Raw genomic sequence first — 19,930 nt, 5'->3', positions numbered from 1 at the left:
GGGCAGGTGTAGCTGGGAAGGTGATGGTCTGGGGGCTCCACCCTCTCCCTCCTCTTTTCCTGGAAGCCCAGCCTCTCTGGGAGCCCCCTGCCCCACTGCTCTTGCTCCACCCCCTCCCACCTCCCCAAACTCCTACCCGCTCGCTCCATCCTGCAAGGCGGCTTTGTTGCCAGAGCCCGGAAGGAGACATTTTTCATGCTTTGCCTTTTTCCCTCTCCGCTCTCCTGCAGCCCAGACAGAGATTTATTCCCAGCCCGAGGCTCGTGGCACTCAGAGTAGGGATGGCTCAGGGAGGCACTGATGGGCCCGTAATGGATAGGGCCGCCCTCCCCCGGGGCCTGTCCCGCCTGCACCCCATCCATCAGGAGCAGCTCCGCGCCAGGGTCGGCGCTAACAAGGCCGGCCGCTCCCCCTCGGGCCTCCCCCGCCGCATCTCACAGGCTCCCGCTCCTGCTTTTGATTTTTCCAGAGCTGGGCCTCACCCTCCCATGTCTGTGGACGAAGAGTGGGGAGTGGGCTTGGTGCCCGGCCTGGCCGAGGGCCCCTTGTCCTCACCCCCACGACCTCCAGCCTCGACACGATTAGAGGGGTTGCTACGGTGCAGCTGCTCTGCCCCTCCAGTGACACCGTGTCCCCATGACACCGTGTCCCCGTGACACAGACGTGGAGAAGCCGGTACTGCAGGGAGCCAGCCGGCACCCCCTGGGGCCGCATGAAGAGCCAGGCCTCAAGCCCCACACATCACTCCTGTCCTTGCAGGGGCCACAGGCAAAAGAATTCATCAGGTGCACGTGTCAGGCTGAGGACCAGTTCAGGGCCCGGCCCAGTCCTGTCCCCTTTGGAGGCCACATGAAGGTGGCCAGCCGTTTAGGCCGAAACCCCCGGCCCCCTGCACTAATTCTGCTGAATGATAATACCAGCTTCTGTTTCTGCTCCTATGGGGCCAGGCGCATCCTCTCATGTGACCCTCAGAGCGACCCTTCAGGTACAGACTCTCTTTTTTTTCTTTTTTTGGCCGAGCTGTGAGGCTTGCCAGATCTTAGTTCCCTGACCAGGGACCGACCCTGGGCCCTGTGAGTGAAAGCGCCAAGTCCTAACCACTGGACCCCCAGGGAATTCCCATGTAGCAACTCTCTTGTCCCCGTTTTACAGATGGGGAAACTGAGGCCCAGACACGCTTGTCCATGATGGTGTGGCCAGAAGATGGTCATGCTGGGGTTTGATCTCAAAGGCCACATCGTTACCTCTGTCCTACGCTGTGTGTTCATCTAGTGCCCACCCGTGCTGGGTGTTATGCTGGGTGTTTGGGATACAGAGAGGAAGTAAGACACAAAATAAAGCAGGCAACAAATGGGTGTAACAGCAATATTGCCAGTGCATGCCGTTTCCAGGTGCGCAGAGGAGGGTGGGACTGAGGGCCCAGGGAGACTTTGGGTCACACCTGGTTTTGCTCACTGCTGTCCCCAGTGCCTGGAACACAGTAGTTGCTCAGTAAATGCTTGCTGACTGATGCATAAGAAAGAACAGACAGCTTGGTTGTAACCCATCCCTGATTCGGGGCACAGTCAATATTCTAGGCTGAAGAACACATAGACAACCAGCCCTCTCCTAGACACAGACTTGTCGGGCGCTGAACATTGGCTACTGTTAATCCTGAGCTTCTGTAACAAATTGCCACAAACTCGGTGGCTTAAAACAGCAGAAATTTATTCTCTTATGATGTGGAGGCCAGAAGTCCAACATGAAGGTGTCACAGTGCTGCACTCCCTCCAAAGTCTCTAGGGTAAACTCGTTCCTCGCCTCTTCCAGCTTCTGGTGGCCCCCGGCATTCCTTGGCTTGCGGTCACATCACACCAATGGCTGCCTTGTGGTCACGTGGCCTCCTTTTCTGTGTGTCTGTGTCTTCTTCTCCTTAGTCTCAAATAGAGACACTTGTCATTGAATTCAGGCCTCACCCAAGGAATGCGCGATGATCTGATCCCAAGGTCCTTAACTCAATGACCTCTGCAAAGACTCCTTTTCCAAACAAGGCCACATTCCTGGGTTCTGGGGCTTAGAACCAGGACACATCTTTTTTTGGGGGGTGGACCCAGTACTCACCCCACTACAATCACCAAAACATCTTAACAGCAAGTCAGAAAGTCCTGCATTTTAGATACTGGCTTTTGAGAAAACCACCTTTAGCATTATTATTTTATAACGGCTGCCCCTGCAGTCTTGTTACACGTTATGTTTCTACAAAAAATATAAAAGGGCTTTGTAATCAGTCAAGAGTTGTAATCAGCCAAAATGTGACGGGTGTAAATGCTTTCCTGAGAAGCAGACATTTCTGCCAACCCTTCCGTTTGTGTTTATGAGAAAACTCTCCAAAAAAAAAAAAAAAAAAAAAAATAGAAAAGTCCAGAAGCTGCATAACTAACTGTCATGAACCCACCACTCAATGTTAACAAATGTCACCACTTGGCCATTTTTGCTTCTGATTCTTTTTTGATTATTGTTAAAGAAATAAAATATAGCAAACACAGGTTCAAGCCCCTCCTCCCCTCCCCCTAACCCCAGTTCCTTCCCTCTGTTTCCTGAGGACTCTCCTGACTTGGGAACAGGCCTGCTTTCCACCCAGGTGTTCACATATTTGCTGTACCATTAGATGGCTATAAATAACGCCTATTATTTAGTGTGGTTCCATACCATTTAAGTCACTTTGCCTGGAGACTTGCTTTTATACTCTGCACGTTTGCAAAAGTCACCAGGTCCCACCGTGGGCGCATCCACCTCCCACCACTGGACACCCTGCTCGCTTCTCATTTCTTCCACGATGGCGAGGTGCCCTGCGCACCTCACACCCGTGTGTGGGATTCCTCGGGGTCACGGCCCACACACAGATTTTCCAGGCTGAAGCAGGACCCACTCAGCTAATGCAGACGCCCAGAAGGATCCGGATCTTTCTCCCAATGCTCTTGCTACCACCCTCAGACTCCCCGTCGGGGATGCCCCGTCTGGTACTCACCTGTTTCCCCAGATGCCAGGATCCCCCTGCCCACAGATTTCCATGGGGTCTAGAGGATATTTCTTCCCGACTCATGTCCATTTGGCTCTGTTGAGCCTTTTCTCTCCAGAGGGGCTCAAGTCACAGCCAGCTGTGCTGGGAGCAGGGCGCGCGGCGGAGGGTGGAGGCGGGGATGCAGGGAGAGGTCCCAAGTTTCGGACTCAGGCACGCACGGTTGGGAGACGCTTCCTGAAAGCCTGTCCAGCCTCGCTGCCCATCCTGTCGCTCTCTGCTGGGCGCCAGCGCGGGGGAACTGCTAATTGAATTCACCCTTGTGAAAAATGTTAACAAATTGCAAATGACCTCTTAGACAAATTTAGAAGTCAGGAGTGTGCTGCTAACTAAGCCTCCCTCCTCTGTCATTAGCTTTTATGTTGGTTCCACAAACAATTAAAAAATAACCGCCAGCCCAGAGGTCCTCTCCTCTAATTAGCTCTAAGAGTCCTGCCAGGGAGAGAGGCTGTACCTCAATTACCGCCCCTTCCTCCAGGCTAGTTAGAAAAGACAGGCCCTCAGGCCAAGGGGGGACAATTAAGAAAAAGGAGGTGGGGGTGAGTGGGGACCAAGGGGCTGCAGGGGTCCCTTGGGACCAGAGCTGATGGCCAGCCCACTCCAGAAAGAGCTACTGGTGGCCGCCGGGCTGGAGGGGTCCCTGTGAGGAAGAGGCTCAGCGCTGTCACCCCCAAAGGGTGCCAGGGACCCTGTGGCCAGGATCCGCTGGGGGCGGGGCATGTACCCTTGGGACAATGCAGCTGCCTGGGCCCCAACCCAGGCCTGGTGAGTCAGACTGTCTGATGGTGGAACCCAGGCAGCTCTACTTTCAGTAAGCTCTCTGGGTGATGCTTATTGTCCCACAAGATTGAGAATCTCGTCTCAACAGGACGAGGGAAGGAGAGACAGTATTAAATGCAACTTCTGATCTGGGCGGAGGCCTGTGTCTTCCGGCTCCAGGGCAGGACTTCTGGCGGCCCCGGGGACTCTTGACTTCCTGAGCCCCTTCCGCCATAAAAAATAATAATAATAATAATAAAATATTTTATGGCTGTGCTGGTATAGAGATGAATATAATCCAGGCTGGATTAGTTTTTTCTTCTGATTTTGAAAGGAATCAGAGCATTTTCATGGGTCCCTAGGAGTGTCCTGGGGCCCAGGCACCATGCCTCCCGGGCCCAAAGGGCAAGTTGGCCCTAGATTTCCCCTTTAGGCCTCATCACCCCCTCCATCCTCCAAGAGAGTTTCCTCTCTTCTCCCACCCCTCCCCGGCCCTCCCAGCACCCCCTTTCTGGGGGGAGCAGAAATGAAGGCAGAGAGAGGATGAATAGCTGGCCTTGAAGCCTGAAGACTCCAGACCCAACATAGTGCTCTCCTGCTCCTGCGCTGACCTTGAGCTCATTCTTACCTTCTCTGTGGGCCTCCATTTCTCCATCTGTAAGTGGGACCAATACTACTTCCTGCTGTGTCCGAAACAATGGCGTGAGTTCATCAGCAAGTAGTTCTTTGAGCTCTTGGGAAGGAAGAGAGATATCAAGCATTTTTGTTATTTAAGAGGTGTGGAGCCAGGGCTACAACATCACATGCCCGGCAGGTCAAAGGGCAAAGCCGGCCCTGTGTGAGGCAATAGGGAGTGGTGGGGACTGCATCAAGCTCAAGGTCGAAGGGTGGCAGCTCCAGCCAGTTATTGACAGTTAGGAAAGTGGGCCACGTGTTACCAGATGATCTAATGCCTTATTAAGGAAAGCCAGATGCTGGGATTTTTGTGTGAGTTCTTCTGATTTAAAAATGCATGTATTGGTAACAAGAATTTGTAAATGCTACAGGCCAAACTAGGTGTGTCTGCAGGCCAGGCATGGTCTAGAGTCTTCTATTTGCCACCACATTAGTGCAAGTACTGCCAGACGTGGACCCTGGGCAAGTTATTTCGTATCATTGAGCTCTTTATCAAGAGCAATAGTTCTTTCTCAACCTGTTTCTTTATCGATAAAATGGAGGAGGACATAATAGTTTCTACCTAGTAAGTTTCTTGTAAGGATGAAAAGAAAGCATCCCAGGCCCGTGGGTGCAGCGTAGGAGGGAGGTGGGTGAGGTTATAAAAGGGCAACAGGAAGCATCCTTGTGGTGATGAAGCTGTTCTGATCTTGACCGTGGTGGTGAGTCCAAGAGCCTACACGTGGGATGAAATTGCCTAGAAGCAAGCACACTACTGAGTGCGAGTCAATTTGGTGGCATCTAAGATGGGTGGATTATTCAATGTCAGTACCCTGGTTTTGATTTTGTTCTTTAGTTCTACCAGATATCACCATTGGGGGAAACGGGGTAAGAGGTACACGGGGGTCTCTCTGTAGTGTTTCTTCTCCCCTCCACACCCGCCCCGGTATTATTTCTTACAACTGCATGTGAATCTCCAATGACCTCAATAAAAATGTCAATTGCAAAAAAAAAAAAAAAAAAAAAGAAAGGAAAAAGCTTTAGCTTTGGCTTTGTAGCCCGTGGCAATGTTAGCCAGAATCACTTATTTCAAGAAACAGTGGTGCCACTTTAGGCACAAGTGAGGTGTTCGGTCATGGTCACTAAGGTCACCTGCCCACAGATGGGCACCTGAAGCCTCAGGTGGGGTGGAGAAGGGAGACCCCGGAGCCCTGGGGCTCATGCCCGGTGCTGTCTGAGCACACGTCCAACTTGGAGAAGCACCCGCAGCAGCTAGAACAGAAGTTGGGTCTCCTTAGATGGTGCCCCTGTCGGGTGTCCCTTGCGGGTTGGGCTTTGGTTTAGAGCCACCAAGAGAAGCCCGGCCCTCCAGCCTCTCCCCTCCTCCCAACCAGACCCCACCTGCCACGGTCCATGGCGTGTTCTGAACGTCACACCCAACTGAGGATGTGCGGTCCATCCTGGAGGCCACCGTCCACTCCTGAGCCCGCGAGGCTGTGCTGGCGCCGGAACCAGGGCCTCTCCCAGCCCCCTGGGAGCAGCAGACCACTGACACATTAGAGACGGATTCTAATTTTATTTTAACAAAATAGCTGTCTCTACTGGAAGAAGCATCAGGCCCCAAATAAGGACCCGTCTTGAGCGGAATCACGTTGAACAGACCTCCGTGCTGTCATTGATTTTCCGGGAAGAAAAAAATTGCCTCTGGCTACTAAACCGAATTAGTAGTCACTGATGACCAATTATTTTAGCCCGCTGCGAACGGCGCGCCGCACTGAAATCCGGTTTGTCAGACCCAAGGCTCCCTTCTCAAACACCTTTCAACAAATGTGTACCTAATGTCCCTCAGAAGCTTCCTCCAGCCTCCTCTCTTCTGCCAAGTTCTCCAGCTCCACAAAGTTTTAATGAGCAGCGAAGATGAAGATGGGTTTGCCATGAAAGGGGCCCCTCTAATCCACAGGGCCCAACTCGGCAGAGAGGAACCGCAGCGGCAAATCAGAGCTGTCAGCCCTCATCCCCCCCGCACCCCCGCACGCACAAAGTGTCAGCCTAATGTTTGCAAACGATAATTTCCACTTCCCTTGCTCATCCCCGGCTGCCTTCATCGGAGATCAACCCCTGGTCCAGGGTTATCAATCGCGAAGCCGCGGGAGATGGATTGGATGGAAGTAATTTGAAGTTTCGTGCAGGCCTACCCCGAGCAGGAGCTGATTTCATTTCATTTTATTCCCCATTTTCCGTGCCATCAGACTGAGTTTTGACACGGTTTTGTTGTCAGTGGGGACATCAGGGTGGTGAGGACCTTTTCCGGGAGGTTCCTGCCAGGTGATCAGCAAATAATTTGTCAAAGCCCTCTGCGGTGGTCTCGCCGGCCCAGATCACTGAGAGCAGCAGGGTGGGGCGGGGTCCCTGAGCTCACGGCCTAACTGTCAGGACCGGGCATCTTTAGAGCCACGGAAGCTGGATGAGGACCCTGGCTCTGCCGCCTGGCCTCTCCGTGTCCGTGAGCAAACCGCAGGCCAGTTTCTTGATTTCTCTGCATGTCAGTTTCTACATCTGAAGGCAGGGATGTTCACCCTCACTTTCAAGGTTATGGAAGCATCAGGGAGACTGCAGATGGAGTGCTGCCAGCGGGCTTGGTGCAGTAAGTGCTCATTAAAAAATTGGGAGGCATTTTTGAATGGCTGTTGTTCTCTGATGCCCATCAAGCCAGTCTAGGGCTGCAAGGCATGGTGCCAGCCAGGCCTGATCCCTGTGTTTGTTCATGCCAAGCCCTCTGTCTGAGGTCCCCTTTCTTCATTTCTCCTCCCAGTCACCTTCTGCTCATCCCCAAAGACCCGTCAAAAGGCTCAGAGGGGACTTTCCTTGTTCCACGCCCTTGCTTAATTACCTGCTCTCTCCTGTGAGCCCCAGTGGCCACGTCTACACTGGCAATTAGCCCTCTGCTCAGCAGGGGGGCAGGGCTGCAGCATGGATACGCTCAAGGGCTTCCCAGGCAAATGCAATATGTCACCCACTGGCTGTGTGGTCTTGGGCAAGACAGTGAACTTCTCTGGGCCTCAGACTTCTCATCTGTGAAAAGAGGGTATTAGTATCTCTGGAGTTATTGTCCTAAGGACGCAGGAAGCAAGCAGAAGTAAGAGCTGTGATGCTGATCGGTATTTCTGCTGTGGGCCTTGTGACCCCAGGGTGCAGAGAGCATGTCCCCACGTCTCATAGAGCCTGGCCCATCACGGGAGCTGGCTAATGCTCCTGGGTGGGCCCGAGGGATGGACGGACAAATGAGGACGTGAACACAGAGCTGAGATCTCATTCACAAGATGTGTAGCTCCTCTGCTGTGTCTTTCCTCCCCACGGAATGGCCTCAGATCCTCAAATCCTGTTCCCTTCCTTTCCATTAGTTCACTCCACCAGCCCAGCAACATGGCTGTCATCATGCCCTCTCCCCTTGCTCAGAAACCTTCCATGGATCCCTAGTACTTTCGTGAAGACCTTCTTCTGTGATGACTCCTGCCTGGGCTATTTTTCTCCTCAATCTGTCTTCTTAGCTCTTTCTTTTAAAACAGCTTTATTAAGGTATAATTTACAGATAATGAAATGGTCCATGTAAAATTTGATGAGTCTTGACAAATTTATACACCTGGGTATCCAATGAAGGACTCCTGTCAAGCCTCTTTCTCTGCTTCATGAGTCCCCTAATTCATCGTTGGGAAGGGGCCAGTGCCCCTGCAGCACCTGTGCTGACTGTGCCCTCTGTTTTCCACAGGGAGAGAGGAAGGAATTGCCACTGTTACTCCTTTCAGGATGCAGGATCCACTCTGACACACTGACTTAAATAACTAAGCCCCCCGATGGAGAGAGGAACCAAGAGGTCCATGGCTTGGCCTCAGTGCCTGGCCCAGGCAGGACTCAGGGCCACCCCTGCCCCGTCACTGGGCTCCCCAAGGAAAGGCTCATTTCTGCCAAAGACCCCCTCTTGGGCATTGCAGTTGAGGAGGTCAGTATCCTTAGGAAAAGGGTCTTTAAAGATTCCCAGGGCCACGCAGCATTTTTACAAAGTTCAGACTGTCCAGGCCTGGATGCGCAGTGAACAGCTCAGCCGCAAGCCCTGTCCTATAGACCTCAGAGCCTAGTGGGAAAGGCAGACACAGAATTCATCAGTTGATCACTGTACATATTTTAAAAACTACCTTCCCACGTGCAAGGAGCAGCAGGGAAGGCGAAGTCAACAGAGCTAAGGGAGGTCTTGGGGAGGGACCGTAAGATGCAGATGGGGCATCTTGTTTAGGCCGACACTCGAAGGATGGGACAGAGTGACGGGGGAAGGTGAGGAGGCTCCTGGGAGGACACGGGTGCAGAGATGGCACCCCAAAGCCAAGGCCTTTGAAAATTGTGCCCGGCACCCCAAGGGCAAGAAAAGCCACCGGTGGGTGCATCAGATTGGTGTCGTTGATAAGGGCTCAGTTCCTGTGTGCAGGGGAGGGTCTGGTGAAGGAGGACAGTGTCTGGGAAGGTCTGGGGTCCTACATGAGAGTAGCCAGACCCCAGGGTTTAGCCTCTATCTGAGTCGGTTAGCTGGCAGCCCCTTGAGCCTTTTTGGAAATGGATTCACAGTCTCTTGGCTGCAGATAGTGTAGCCTGAGGGGTGGGGCGTTCAGGCTGGGCTACTGAGTGTGCTGTGTGACCCTGGGCCAGCCATTTGACCTCTCTGGGCTTCGGCCTCCCCACTCCCCTCTTTCCCATCTCATTTAGTGAGGATAAATAATTGAGACCTTTTGAATGAACCCCCTCCAGCTCCTCAAAAGAAACCTGCAGTTTGGACGGCTGTAATTGTGACCACAGGGCTCTCAGCCTGTGGCAAAAATCATTCATTTTAGGGTGGAAAAGTGCCTTTTCTTATTGTAAAGAACTACATTTATTTACAAAAAGCAAAACCCGAGCATGTGTTAAGGCAGCAGCGAAAAAACAGTTGCAGAAGAAAACAAGAAAAATGGCTCCTGAAGATGCAAGGGTCTTTAGGAGCCCGGAAGGGTCGCGGACACAGGAAAATGCTGAAAGTCCTCAGCTTGGGACGGTGGGGCCCAGAAGGCCCAGCCACTCTCTGCTGCTTGTGGTGAAACACAGACAGCCTGGCTAGTTCTGGTGTGATGTAGGCGGAGCTGTGCATGGTTGGGGGGGGGGGGGGGGCGGTGAGCTTGCATCCTGACACTGATTCAGACCCAGAACCATCCCGCCATCACTGACGGTGGCCCTGGTCGAGTCACAGGACCTCTCAGATGTAGATTGCTTGCTTTGCTTTATTTGTTGCAAAAGAGTCACATAAAACCAGTAAGTAGACTGGAGGGGGAGTGTCTGTCTGCCCAGCACCAGCCTCTGCAGGCTTCCTTCCCATCTCTTTTCCATCCTTCCCACCTGTGTCAACGTCCTTACGCAGGTATGGCTGTTTCTCCCCAGCTTCCTTTTTTTATACTTGACCTACATTTTGGAGATGTTTCTGGGTCATACCGCATACTATGGCCACTTCATTCTTTCTGGCAGCTGGATAATATTCCCTGATTCCCCTGATAAATGTGGACAAGTGGAAGGCCCAGGGGAATTTGGAACGTGAGTGTCCTTTGCCTTGTTCAAACCTGCTCTGGGGGTCAACTGCTTTCCCAGACCTTTTCCTGGGTGAAGTCTCAGGCATCCTTGCATTTTCTGCTCACTTGCAATTACAAAAGGCCATCTCTGTGCACTAGTTAATATGTCCAGTCTAGTATAATCAAAACTTCCAGCTTCACTGGGAGGACAGATTTTCCTCCCCACCTTGGAAGCTCGGTGGGAAGGGGCAGGGGGTGAGCTGCTCTCTGGGACCCCTCCCTCGTCTCCCCCAGTCCTTGGCTCCACGGTGGGTGGAGGGCATTAGATAGGGCCTGATTTGATCTGGTAATATTTCCCTTAGTATTGTAATATTCTAACATTCTCTTCTAAGTGAGACTGATGGACAGGGTAAACACACATTCTCCTTGTCTCGGTTTGGGATCCTAACATGACGTGGGAAGCTTTCTTAAAAAAAGTTCTGGAAAGCCCTGGAATCCTGTCCTCAGTAAGCTTGGGAGGGCGCGGGTGTGAACATGCCCAGGCCTGGTACCCATGGCTCTGTTAACATTTTGTGCAAGCACTTCAGTCAACTGTGATCTTTTATATTTTCCTAGACAAATCTCCTGTTTTGGTTTCACATAATTAGCATAAAGTTGTACCTAATACACGCTTATAATTAAAAGAAACATCCTACCCGCACTCAAGGGCAGCTCCATGTTCCGTGGGACCAGGGTGGGGGAGCTGATTCAAGTCTAGGCGTTCTCTTTAAGAAAAAAAAGTTCAGAATCATGAATACAAATTTAGGCATAAAACTGAATACTTAATTAAAAATGAGAAAAGAAATCTGAACAAATTAAAATTTTAAATAAGCTGACAAATATCATAAACCACAAAATCCAGAAAAATAACACATTTTAAAAAAATTAATCGCCTGCCACACCCTGTATTCATTTTCCCCTACATTTTTTGGCTCCATCCTCTTTGATCACCTCTTTGTGTGACAGTAATTTTGTAATAGTTTTTCTTTAAAGTAGAAAGCTAGTTCAGGCTTTCCTCTAGCATGCTTGATTGCATTTTGAGAAAATATTTTACTTTGAAATAATTACAGATTCACAGGAAGTTATAAAAATAGTACAGAGAGGTCCCGTTTACACTTCACCCTGTTATTCCCAATGATCAAATCTTACATAATTATAGTGCAATATCAAAACTGAAAAATTGATGTTGGTATAATACGCAGACTTCATTCAGATTCCACCAGTGTTACATGCACTCCTTTGTGTGTGTGTATTTGGTGTCCACACATTTCAGCATGTGTAGATTTGTGTAACACAATCAAGATACACAAATCTTCTATCATCACCTCAAAGACCACCCCCCCATACACCCACATAGTGGCCCCTCTCCCCACCTTTCCCTAATCCCTGGAACATTCCAAGAATGGTATCTACGTGGAATCATACAGCATGTGACCTTGTGAAATTGGCCTTTTTCAACCAGCATAATGGCCTTGACATCATCCAAGTTGTTCCTGTATCAATAGTCCATTCCTTTTTACTGTTGAATAGTATCCTGTACTACGGATGGATCACGGTTTAACTCTTCATCCACTGAAGGACATTTTGGTTGTTCCCACTTTGGGGATATTACAAATATTCCAGCTATGAACATTGGTATATAGGTATCTGTGTAGACGTAAGTTCCCATTTCTCTGGAATAAATGCCCAGGAGTACAATAGCTGGTCCCGTATGGTAAGTGTTGGTTTAGTTTTTTAGGAAACTGACAAACTATCTTCCAGCGCAGCTCTACCACCTTACATTCCCACCAGCAATGAATAAGAGGTTTAGTTTCTCTGTATCCTCCAGCATCTAGCTCTGTCACTATGTATTTCTTATTTTAGCTGCGCTAATAGGTGTGTGGTGACTTGTCGTCATGCTCTGTTTTTTTTTTTTTAATTTTTAAATTTTTAGAAAAATTTTTGGCTGTGTTGTGCAGCTTGTGGGATCTTAGCTCCCTGACCAGGAATTGAACCCATGCCCTTGGCAGTGAGAGCATGGAGTTCTAACCACTGGACCGCCAGGGAAGTCCCCATCATGCTCTTAATTTGCATTTCTCCGATGGTGAGGGATGTTGACTATTTTTTCATGTACTTATTTGCCATCCTTATACCCTCTTTGATGAAATGTCGCCACATGTTTTGCCCCTTTTCTAATACAATTATTTGTTTTTGTTTATTTTACTGTTGAGCTTTGAGAGTCTATCTAGACTATATAAAGAAGTATACAAAGGATAGATATACAGTTTGCAAATATTTTTGCAGATATATGGTTTGCCAGATATATGGTTTGCATATATTTTCTCCTAGTTGTGGTTTGTCTTTTCTTCTTCTCAAGAGGCTCTTTCACAGAGCAAAAGTTCTTAATTTACCTAGGTCGCAAAGATTTTCTCCTATGTCTTCTTCTGAAAGTTTTACAGTTTTACATTTTACATTTGCTCCATTTTGAGTTAATTCTTGTATAAGGTGTGACTTGGGTCCAGGGGTTTTTGTTTGGTTTTGGTTTTGTCTATGATGTCCAATTGTTCTAGCGCTGTTTGTTGAAAAGGCCATCCTTCCTCCATTGGATTACAATTTCCATCAATTTACTCTCTTAAATTTATTACAACATATATAGCCTAACTTATAATACCCTGAATTATGAAAAATATATTTCCTAAAATTTTGCCTAATCTTTCTTTCTCTGGCTCCTTCCCTCTCTCTCTCCCCTTCTCTTTTTTAACAAAACGTAATTATGGAGAGCAGCACCTTGCCAGTTCACATCAGATAAAAACCATTCCTGCTGGCATTAGTATCCAATGGCCGAGACCAGATATAAATCCATGACAAATGAACAAGAGGGCTTCTGCACATGAGGGCACCTGGCGAGGGCCGTTTGAGGGTGCACTGGTCAGGGACAAGCCCTCGGAGGAGGAGACCCAACAGCTGAGACCTGAAGGCAAAGGAGATGCGGAGTGTCAGGGAGGAGTTTGGCGGGGGAAGGGCTCTGCCGACCGTGGCACGGAATCCAGGTTGAGTCTAAGAAATGGGAGGCTGTCGAGGGCATTTTAAGCAAAGGATGATGTGATACAACTTACGTCTCCGGGTTTTCCCCACGTCAGACAAGCCTCTCCACCTTTTTATCCAATTTAATGAGCCTGAGCAGAAATGGGCAAAACCTGCTGGACCTCAGTCAGCCAGTTCGGAGCTGCGCTGTTGTAACTTACAAGGTTTGTCAGCTCTTCTGCTCCGAGCCCCTCCCTTCCTCTTCCAGTAATAAGAACCGCTGGCCGGAGCAGGACACAAAGACGGTCAGTGAGGCTGCGGGAAGGCTGCGAGGGTGGGTTCAAGGTGATGTGGGCAGTGGGGGCTGCTCGGAAGATAGCTTTTCTGTTGTGAGTGGCCTCTTGGGGTAGATCTTGCAAGATTACGCGTCTCGTGTCATTAGAAAGCACGGCTATAAATTAGGCTGCTCAGAAGCATGGGGTGTGTAATAATTAAGTAATAAAAGTCGCCACAGGGGTAAAGGAACCAGAAAACAAAGAGCCACTGTTTGTGGATGCACTGCGGCTGCTCTGTAAAGGGACCTCTGAACTCAACTGGAATTTCAAAGCCTCTGAAGCGCCGCTCAAGTGGAGTGCCGGGTCAGCCCAATCCCAAAGAGGTCTGCGTGGAGGGGAAGTGAACTGTGCTGGGAGCTCAGACAGGCTGGGAGAGCAGGGGGTGGGGATGTTTAGGGTCCAGTCCAGCTCTAGGTCTGTCTCTGGGACCACAAAATCCAACACTTGGATGGGCCCAGCCGGCCATGGAGGGCAATAGGGAAGGGAGAGGACTTGGGCTAAATGACACCTGATACTCAGCTCCAGCCAATTGTTGCCAGCGTAGGAATGCAGACCCACATGGCCAGGATGTGTACATCTTCAGGACAATCTGGGTTTTTTAAACATAAAATTTCCCAATTTTTAAGTGTTGACAAAAGTCTCAAAGACTTTAAAGACAGCGGTGCAGGCCATATAAAACACAAAGCCGCTCCAGGTTTGCAGTCTTGGGTGCTTACTGTATGATCTTCAGGATTCACATCCCTGCTCGGTCCCTCCACTTACTCCTGCCTTTGCCTTGAAATAAGGTCACGGGGGAAGATCAGAAGCTCTGAACGTTTCTGGGGGCATTTGCACCTTTGAAAATGTGATGAAAGCTCTGGCTCCTCTTCGCAGACACGGTGTCTGTACACTGCTGCTCAGAAATGCTGGTCTGCAACTTCATGGGACTTCAGGGGGGTAAGAGCTCCCGGCCTGGATGATCAATGAGGCCTCAAGCTCCGAAGGGTGGGTCTTGGGCGCAGCCCCTCCAGACGTCCCAGACCCATCGAATCAGAACATGCCTCTAACAAGATCCCCCACCCCCGTGATCCGCGCTCACACAGCACTTTGCAAAATGCTGCTGGACAGCTCCTTCTGCTGTAAAAGCCTCTGTGATTTCTGGTTACAGGAGCTTCTCTGGACAGCACGCATCTGCAGAGAAGTTTGTCTCGGTGTTTCCCAAAGTGTGAGCTGAGGAACGCCGTGTGTTTGTTTACTGGGGCCACTGTAACAAATGACCGCAAACCTGGCAGCTTCAAACAGCAGAAATGTATTTTCTAAGTAGACTTGAGGTTGAAGAGCTGAAGTAAGAGTACTAGATGGAATTGTGTGAATGTTATAGTCATAAGAAATGATGTTGAGGTTAGTTATAGACAAGAATACAGAAAGTGAGGTGCTGAGATATTTTGTGAATAAAGGGAAATTACTGAAATATCTGTAGCATACTGCAACAAGAAATAACATACATCTGCTGGCGGTAGTCTGATGTCACATCAGATGAATTAGCCCTTTAAGTGAATAAAAGAAATTTCTAAAAGGACAAAAAGAAAGAGAGAGAGAGAGAGAGAAAAGAAAAGAAATGTCTTTTCTTACATCTAACGGTCCTGGAGACTAGAAGTTTGAAATTGTGGTGTCAGCAGGGCTATGGTCCCTCCAGAGGCTCTAGTGGAGAATCTTGCCCTGACTCTTCCTCCTCGTAGGGGCTCCAGGCGTTCTCTGGCTTTTCTCTGCCTCTGTCTTCACCTCACCCTCTCCTCTTCCCTGTATCTCCTCTTCTGTGTATCTTTTAGGAGGACACTTGTCATTGGATTTAAGGCCTACCCCCCAAAGCAATTTACATCCTCTTAATCCCACCTCAAGATCCTTAACTTGATTACATCTGCAAAAGCCCCTTTTCCAAACACAGTCATATTCACAGGTTCCAGAAGTGAGGATGGAAACATTAGGGGGGGCCACCATTCAACCCACTCACCCTGTATCAGAACTACTTCCTATATTTGCTAAAACGCTCTTTCTTGGGCCTCACTCCCAGACTTCCTGGATCAGAACCTCTGGGGATGGGGCCTGGTGATTTTACGCATCGTAAAATATGAGACCCTCTGGCCCAGAGAAATGAGGAGGCAGTCAGCTTGGACTTGAGCTGAGTGATGGAGAAGGTGATGCAGACCATTTGTGATCACGAGGAAGATGAGAAAGAAGTGAGCAGGAGAAACGAAGAGCTCTATCCTCTGATGTTTCCTTTTTCTCTCTTTGCTTCTTAGTGCGAAAAATTTTGAACATGCACAAAAGTGTAGCAAATAGGATAATACACTCCCGTGGTCAACCCTCATCACACAGCTTCAACCACTCTTAATATATTCTGCCACTCTTGTTTCATTTTTTTACTTTATTTTATTTCACTGTGCTTTATTTTTTGCTGAAGTTCGTTTTTTCTTAAAGCAAAATCTAAGCTACATATTATTTTACCCCTAAACCCTTCAGTAGATATTTTTTAACATAAAGACTTAAAACAAATAAATCACATTATCACACGAAACACAATTATTCAATATTTCAATATTCAATAATGCAAATTAGCGGTATTTCCCCATGGCTTCTGAAACTCAGCTAGTGTTCACTTTTCCCTGGTTGCCTCAAAAACACCTTTCAACCCTGTTGACATGTTTGAGTCAGGATCTGCACAAGATCCACGTACTGCCTGTGGTTGATGTGCTTCTTAAGTCACTTTTAAGTTACATCACTTCCTCATCCTCCCCTTTCTTCAATGTCCTTTGTTTGTCACAGTAACTGAGTGACGTGTCCCGTAGCATGTCTGGCACCCCATCCTCCTGACCGTGTCCACCATGCTGCTCCCTCCCCTGCATTTCCTGTAAGTCGTGGTAGTTGGGCTGAGAGCTGTGGGTCCAACACGGGCACTAGCCCTCATGGCTACTGAGCACGTGGCATGTGGAGGAACTGAATTTTCCATTTTATTTTATTTTATTTATTTTATTCAAATACTAAAAGTTTTATTATAATTTTTCAAAATTCCAGAGCTCTTTCAAATCTAAAATAACTTTGACATTGGAATATCCTGCGTTATCCTCTTTAAGTCTCTTCTCTCGGTAAAAATCCGACAATATTCCATTTTATTTAATTTTAACTAACTTTAAATTTACATTTTAAAACAACCTTTTAAATACCCCATTACTACCTTTAAATGGATTACATGTTGGCGATAATATTTTGGATATATTGGGTTAATAAAATAATGAGTAAAAACAATTCCACCTGTTTTTTACTCTTTTTAACATGGCTACTCGAAGAATTTTAGTTACACAGTGGCCCACAAAATATTTCTATCTAACAGTGCTGGTCTAGAAGTCTGATTACCTTCGGGTTCACTTTGGGGTTTGTTTTCTCCCCAGAATATTTGGAGGGTGGGGCTGCCTATGTCCTATTAATCACTTTCGGCCCCACGTCTGTCGCTTTCAGTGGTGGCAAGATTGATCACATGGGTAAATTTTATGTTATGCATATTTACCACAACAAAAACAAGTTGATCCTTGGTTCAGCTGCTGCAGCCTGACGCATCCATTGTGAAGTTCCCCACCATCCTTCCACCTAATCATTGACTGTTACCTAAATCCCTTATTTCACTAGGAGTTGCAAAGTAATGATTCTCTTCCCCTCAATTCTGCCCTTTCTCTTAGCGTTTCATTAGCTTTGGACCTTCTTTTCTTTTTCTATTTTTTTTTTTTTTTTTTTTTGCCATGTCATGCAGCACGCGGGATCTTAGTTCCCAGGGATGGAACCCATCCCACCCGCAGTGGAAGTGCAGAGTCTTAACCACTGGGCCAGCAGGGGAGTCCCAAGCTTTGGATCTTCTATAAAGAACTTTCCCTTATCAGCTGTTAGGTTACCTTGAGAGGGCCTCACACACAGCGCTGCCCCACTGCTCTGAGACCTTAGGATGGGGATGAGAAAGCACCCACTTCACAGTGCTGGGAGGAGTGGGGTATGAAAAATGCTCTATGCAGAGTACCTGCTCCTTGTCTGGAGACCCTTGTCAGAGAGAACCAGAGCAGAGGCCAAAGGTAATAAAAACCGTTCTTATCCAGTACTATCGCAAAAGGGAAAGTGACCTCACTCAATTCTGAACACAACATAAGTGGGGCTTTATAGCCAAGGAGCAGAGTGGATGGGAAATTACTAAGAGGACACTTCAAGGGTAAAGGCAGGCCAAGGTGATCAGATGTCAAGGGCGGAGGGATTGACTTAGCAGGTTCTTTGCTAAGACTGACTTCATCCGGCCAAAGATAGGTCCAAGGACGAGGCCTCATCAAAAAGAGGGGTCCAAGGAGCCTGTCTAAAATCTGGTCGAGGAGAGAGTCTGTCTCCATGTCAGACCCAGCACTTGGTTGGTGGGCAGTAAATATTTGTTGAGTGACTCACACACGGCACCTGTTTCTTTCACGGCTGCAGAAGACCAGAGAGAGCCTCTCACAGCCTTGGGGAGAGCACACTGCCCTGTAGCCCTGACGGTCAGGGGTGCAGCCTTGGGAAGGGGGGCCCTTCCCAGACCTCAGGCCCTTCTGACTTCTTCCCCGCAGGCCTTCCACCCCCTTCTTTGATCTGCTGCAGCACCGGTACCAGCAGCTGTGGGTGCAGGAACAAAAGGCCACCCAGAAAGCCATTAAACTGGAGAAAAAGCATAAGGTAAGTGCAGTGCTCACTCCAGAGCGGATGCCTGTTGGGGTGGGAGGGAAGAAACGGGAGGGGCTGGGGGGGGGACGACAAAGCCAAAGCTCGAAAGGATGCCCCCTGCCCATGTCTATTGCTGGGGGTGGGGGTGGGGAATCAAGTTGCTTGCTGCTTTGTTAAAAGGCTCTTGGTAATGATCAGGTCCAACTCTGACTTAAGCCCTGAGAGTGGACGATTCCAGCGCGCATCACCAGGAAACCGGCCCTATGTGCCTCTGGGGCAGGATGGGAACCCTCTCCCCCGATTCCCGTCTGGAGACCGTCCCACCAAACGCCGCGTGACACCACAAATCTGGAAACCAGATTGTCAACGAAACTGACCTGGCCTGGACAGCAGTGTGCCCTGGCCTGTCTGTAAAGAAAAGGCTAGTAAGGCAAAGTTCAGAGAAAACCCACTTCTGGGCGGGTTCTGTAAAGAACCCATTTTGTGAAACGTGAGGATACATTTTGTTTCCAGCAGATGACTAAGCCCATGCTAAACCCTCCGTGTACATCACACACCATCTCATTTGCTCTGGACACAAGCCTGTGAGCTGGATGTTACCCTAGCTCCCAGGCACGGAACTCGAGGCCCAGAGAGGTGGTGGCCGCACAGGGAAATATGAGTTGAGGACAGAATGACATCCAAGCACTGCCAGTTGGTGACAGTATGAGTCTTGGGAGATTTTTACCTGGGAAAACATCATTAGCTATGAATTTGCATGGTCGCTTGCATTTGAAAATACTAAAGGTGGTACCCCCTTTCAAATAACCTGAGGTTCGGACTTTCCGAGCGCTCAGGTTGTCTCTCCTCCAGTGGATCTAGACGGATCGTCATAAGACCAGAATTGCTTTGTCCTCACGGAGCACTGTACAGATTTCCTCAGAAGCCCGGCTTTAGTGTCTCTGGTGGTTGCAACGATCACACCAATGCCATCCCTCCTCCAGGCTCCATGCAGAGAACTGGACCCAGCACACCCCCCGTATTCATGCTTTTTGTCCTCCTGGACACCCCGTGGGGTCCGAGTCTCATTAGACCATTCAGTTTGTTTCATTTTCAGATGGAGGAACTAAGTCTCAGGGAGGTTAAGTGACCGGCTGAAGGTCAGAGCCAAGCCAGGACACAGGGGTGTCCCGCCCCAGGGTCTGGGCTTTTCCTGATGGCGAGGTCCCATTCCTGCCGATTACAGGAAAGTTCAAGGTTCAGCAACAGCACCTGGGATGTTCTAGGGCCAACCTGGGGAGTGGAAGGATCTTATCAGGGATTCCCGGCACCCTTGGGACCAGCCAGGTACCAAGGCCCTTCCTGGCCATTCTCAGTGGTGGGTGGAGTCCCAGACAACCACTCATTAAACAGCAGAGCATTGCAGTAATATTTTTAAAGCAGCCCATGACTGGTTTATTCATTAATAGCTCAAGGAAGAGCTCACCGTGGTAACGGCCAGTTTCCAAGGGACCGTTGCCGTTACACGCTGCTACTTTACAGCCCCGACCCAGAGCCGTGTTTTTATTTATTTATTTATTTTTACATGTAACAATTAAAACATTTAATGAATTCGTTTAACCCCACCAATACAATGTTTGCTACTGTATTTAAGAGCATTTATTCACAATACGTCAATCTCTTTCCAAAGGACAAAAGACACATGAGCCCATTTCTTATACTATGAGGTATATGGTAACAACAATAGCAAAAATCCATACACAGAAGGACCACCCGTTGCCTAAATAAAAAATTGAACCTTGGCAGAGATATGAGTGCTA

General features: G+C 48.9%; 1 protein-coding gene across 1 annotated transcript in view; it reads left to right on the top strand.

Moving 5' to 3' along the window:
• The window catches only part of CFAP77 (cilia and flagella associated protein 77), a 133,684-nt gene that overhangs the window by 86,608 nt on the left and 27,146 nt on the right, over nucleotides 1–19,930 (top strand). Inside the window, exon 4 of the mRNA XM_057725129.1 lies at nucleotides 18,038–18,143. Within this exon, the coding sequence (XP_057581112.1) occupies nucleotides 18,038–18,143 (106 nt within the window). The remainder of the gene's footprint in view (nucleotides 1–18,037; nucleotides 18,144–19,930) is intronic.

This window comes from Hippopotamus amphibius, chromosome 2 (genome assembly GCF_030028045.1).
Source record: "Hippopotamus amphibius kiboko isolate mHipAmp2 chromosome 2, mHipAmp2.hap2, whole genome shotgun sequence".
Taxonomy (NCBI): domain Eukaryota; kingdom Metazoa; phylum Chordata; class Mammalia; order Artiodactyla; family Hippopotamidae; genus Hippopotamus; species Hippopotamus amphibius.
The sequence above is the reverse complement of the archived record's forward strand: the minus strand, read 5'-3'. Positions and strand labels throughout refer to the sequence as shown.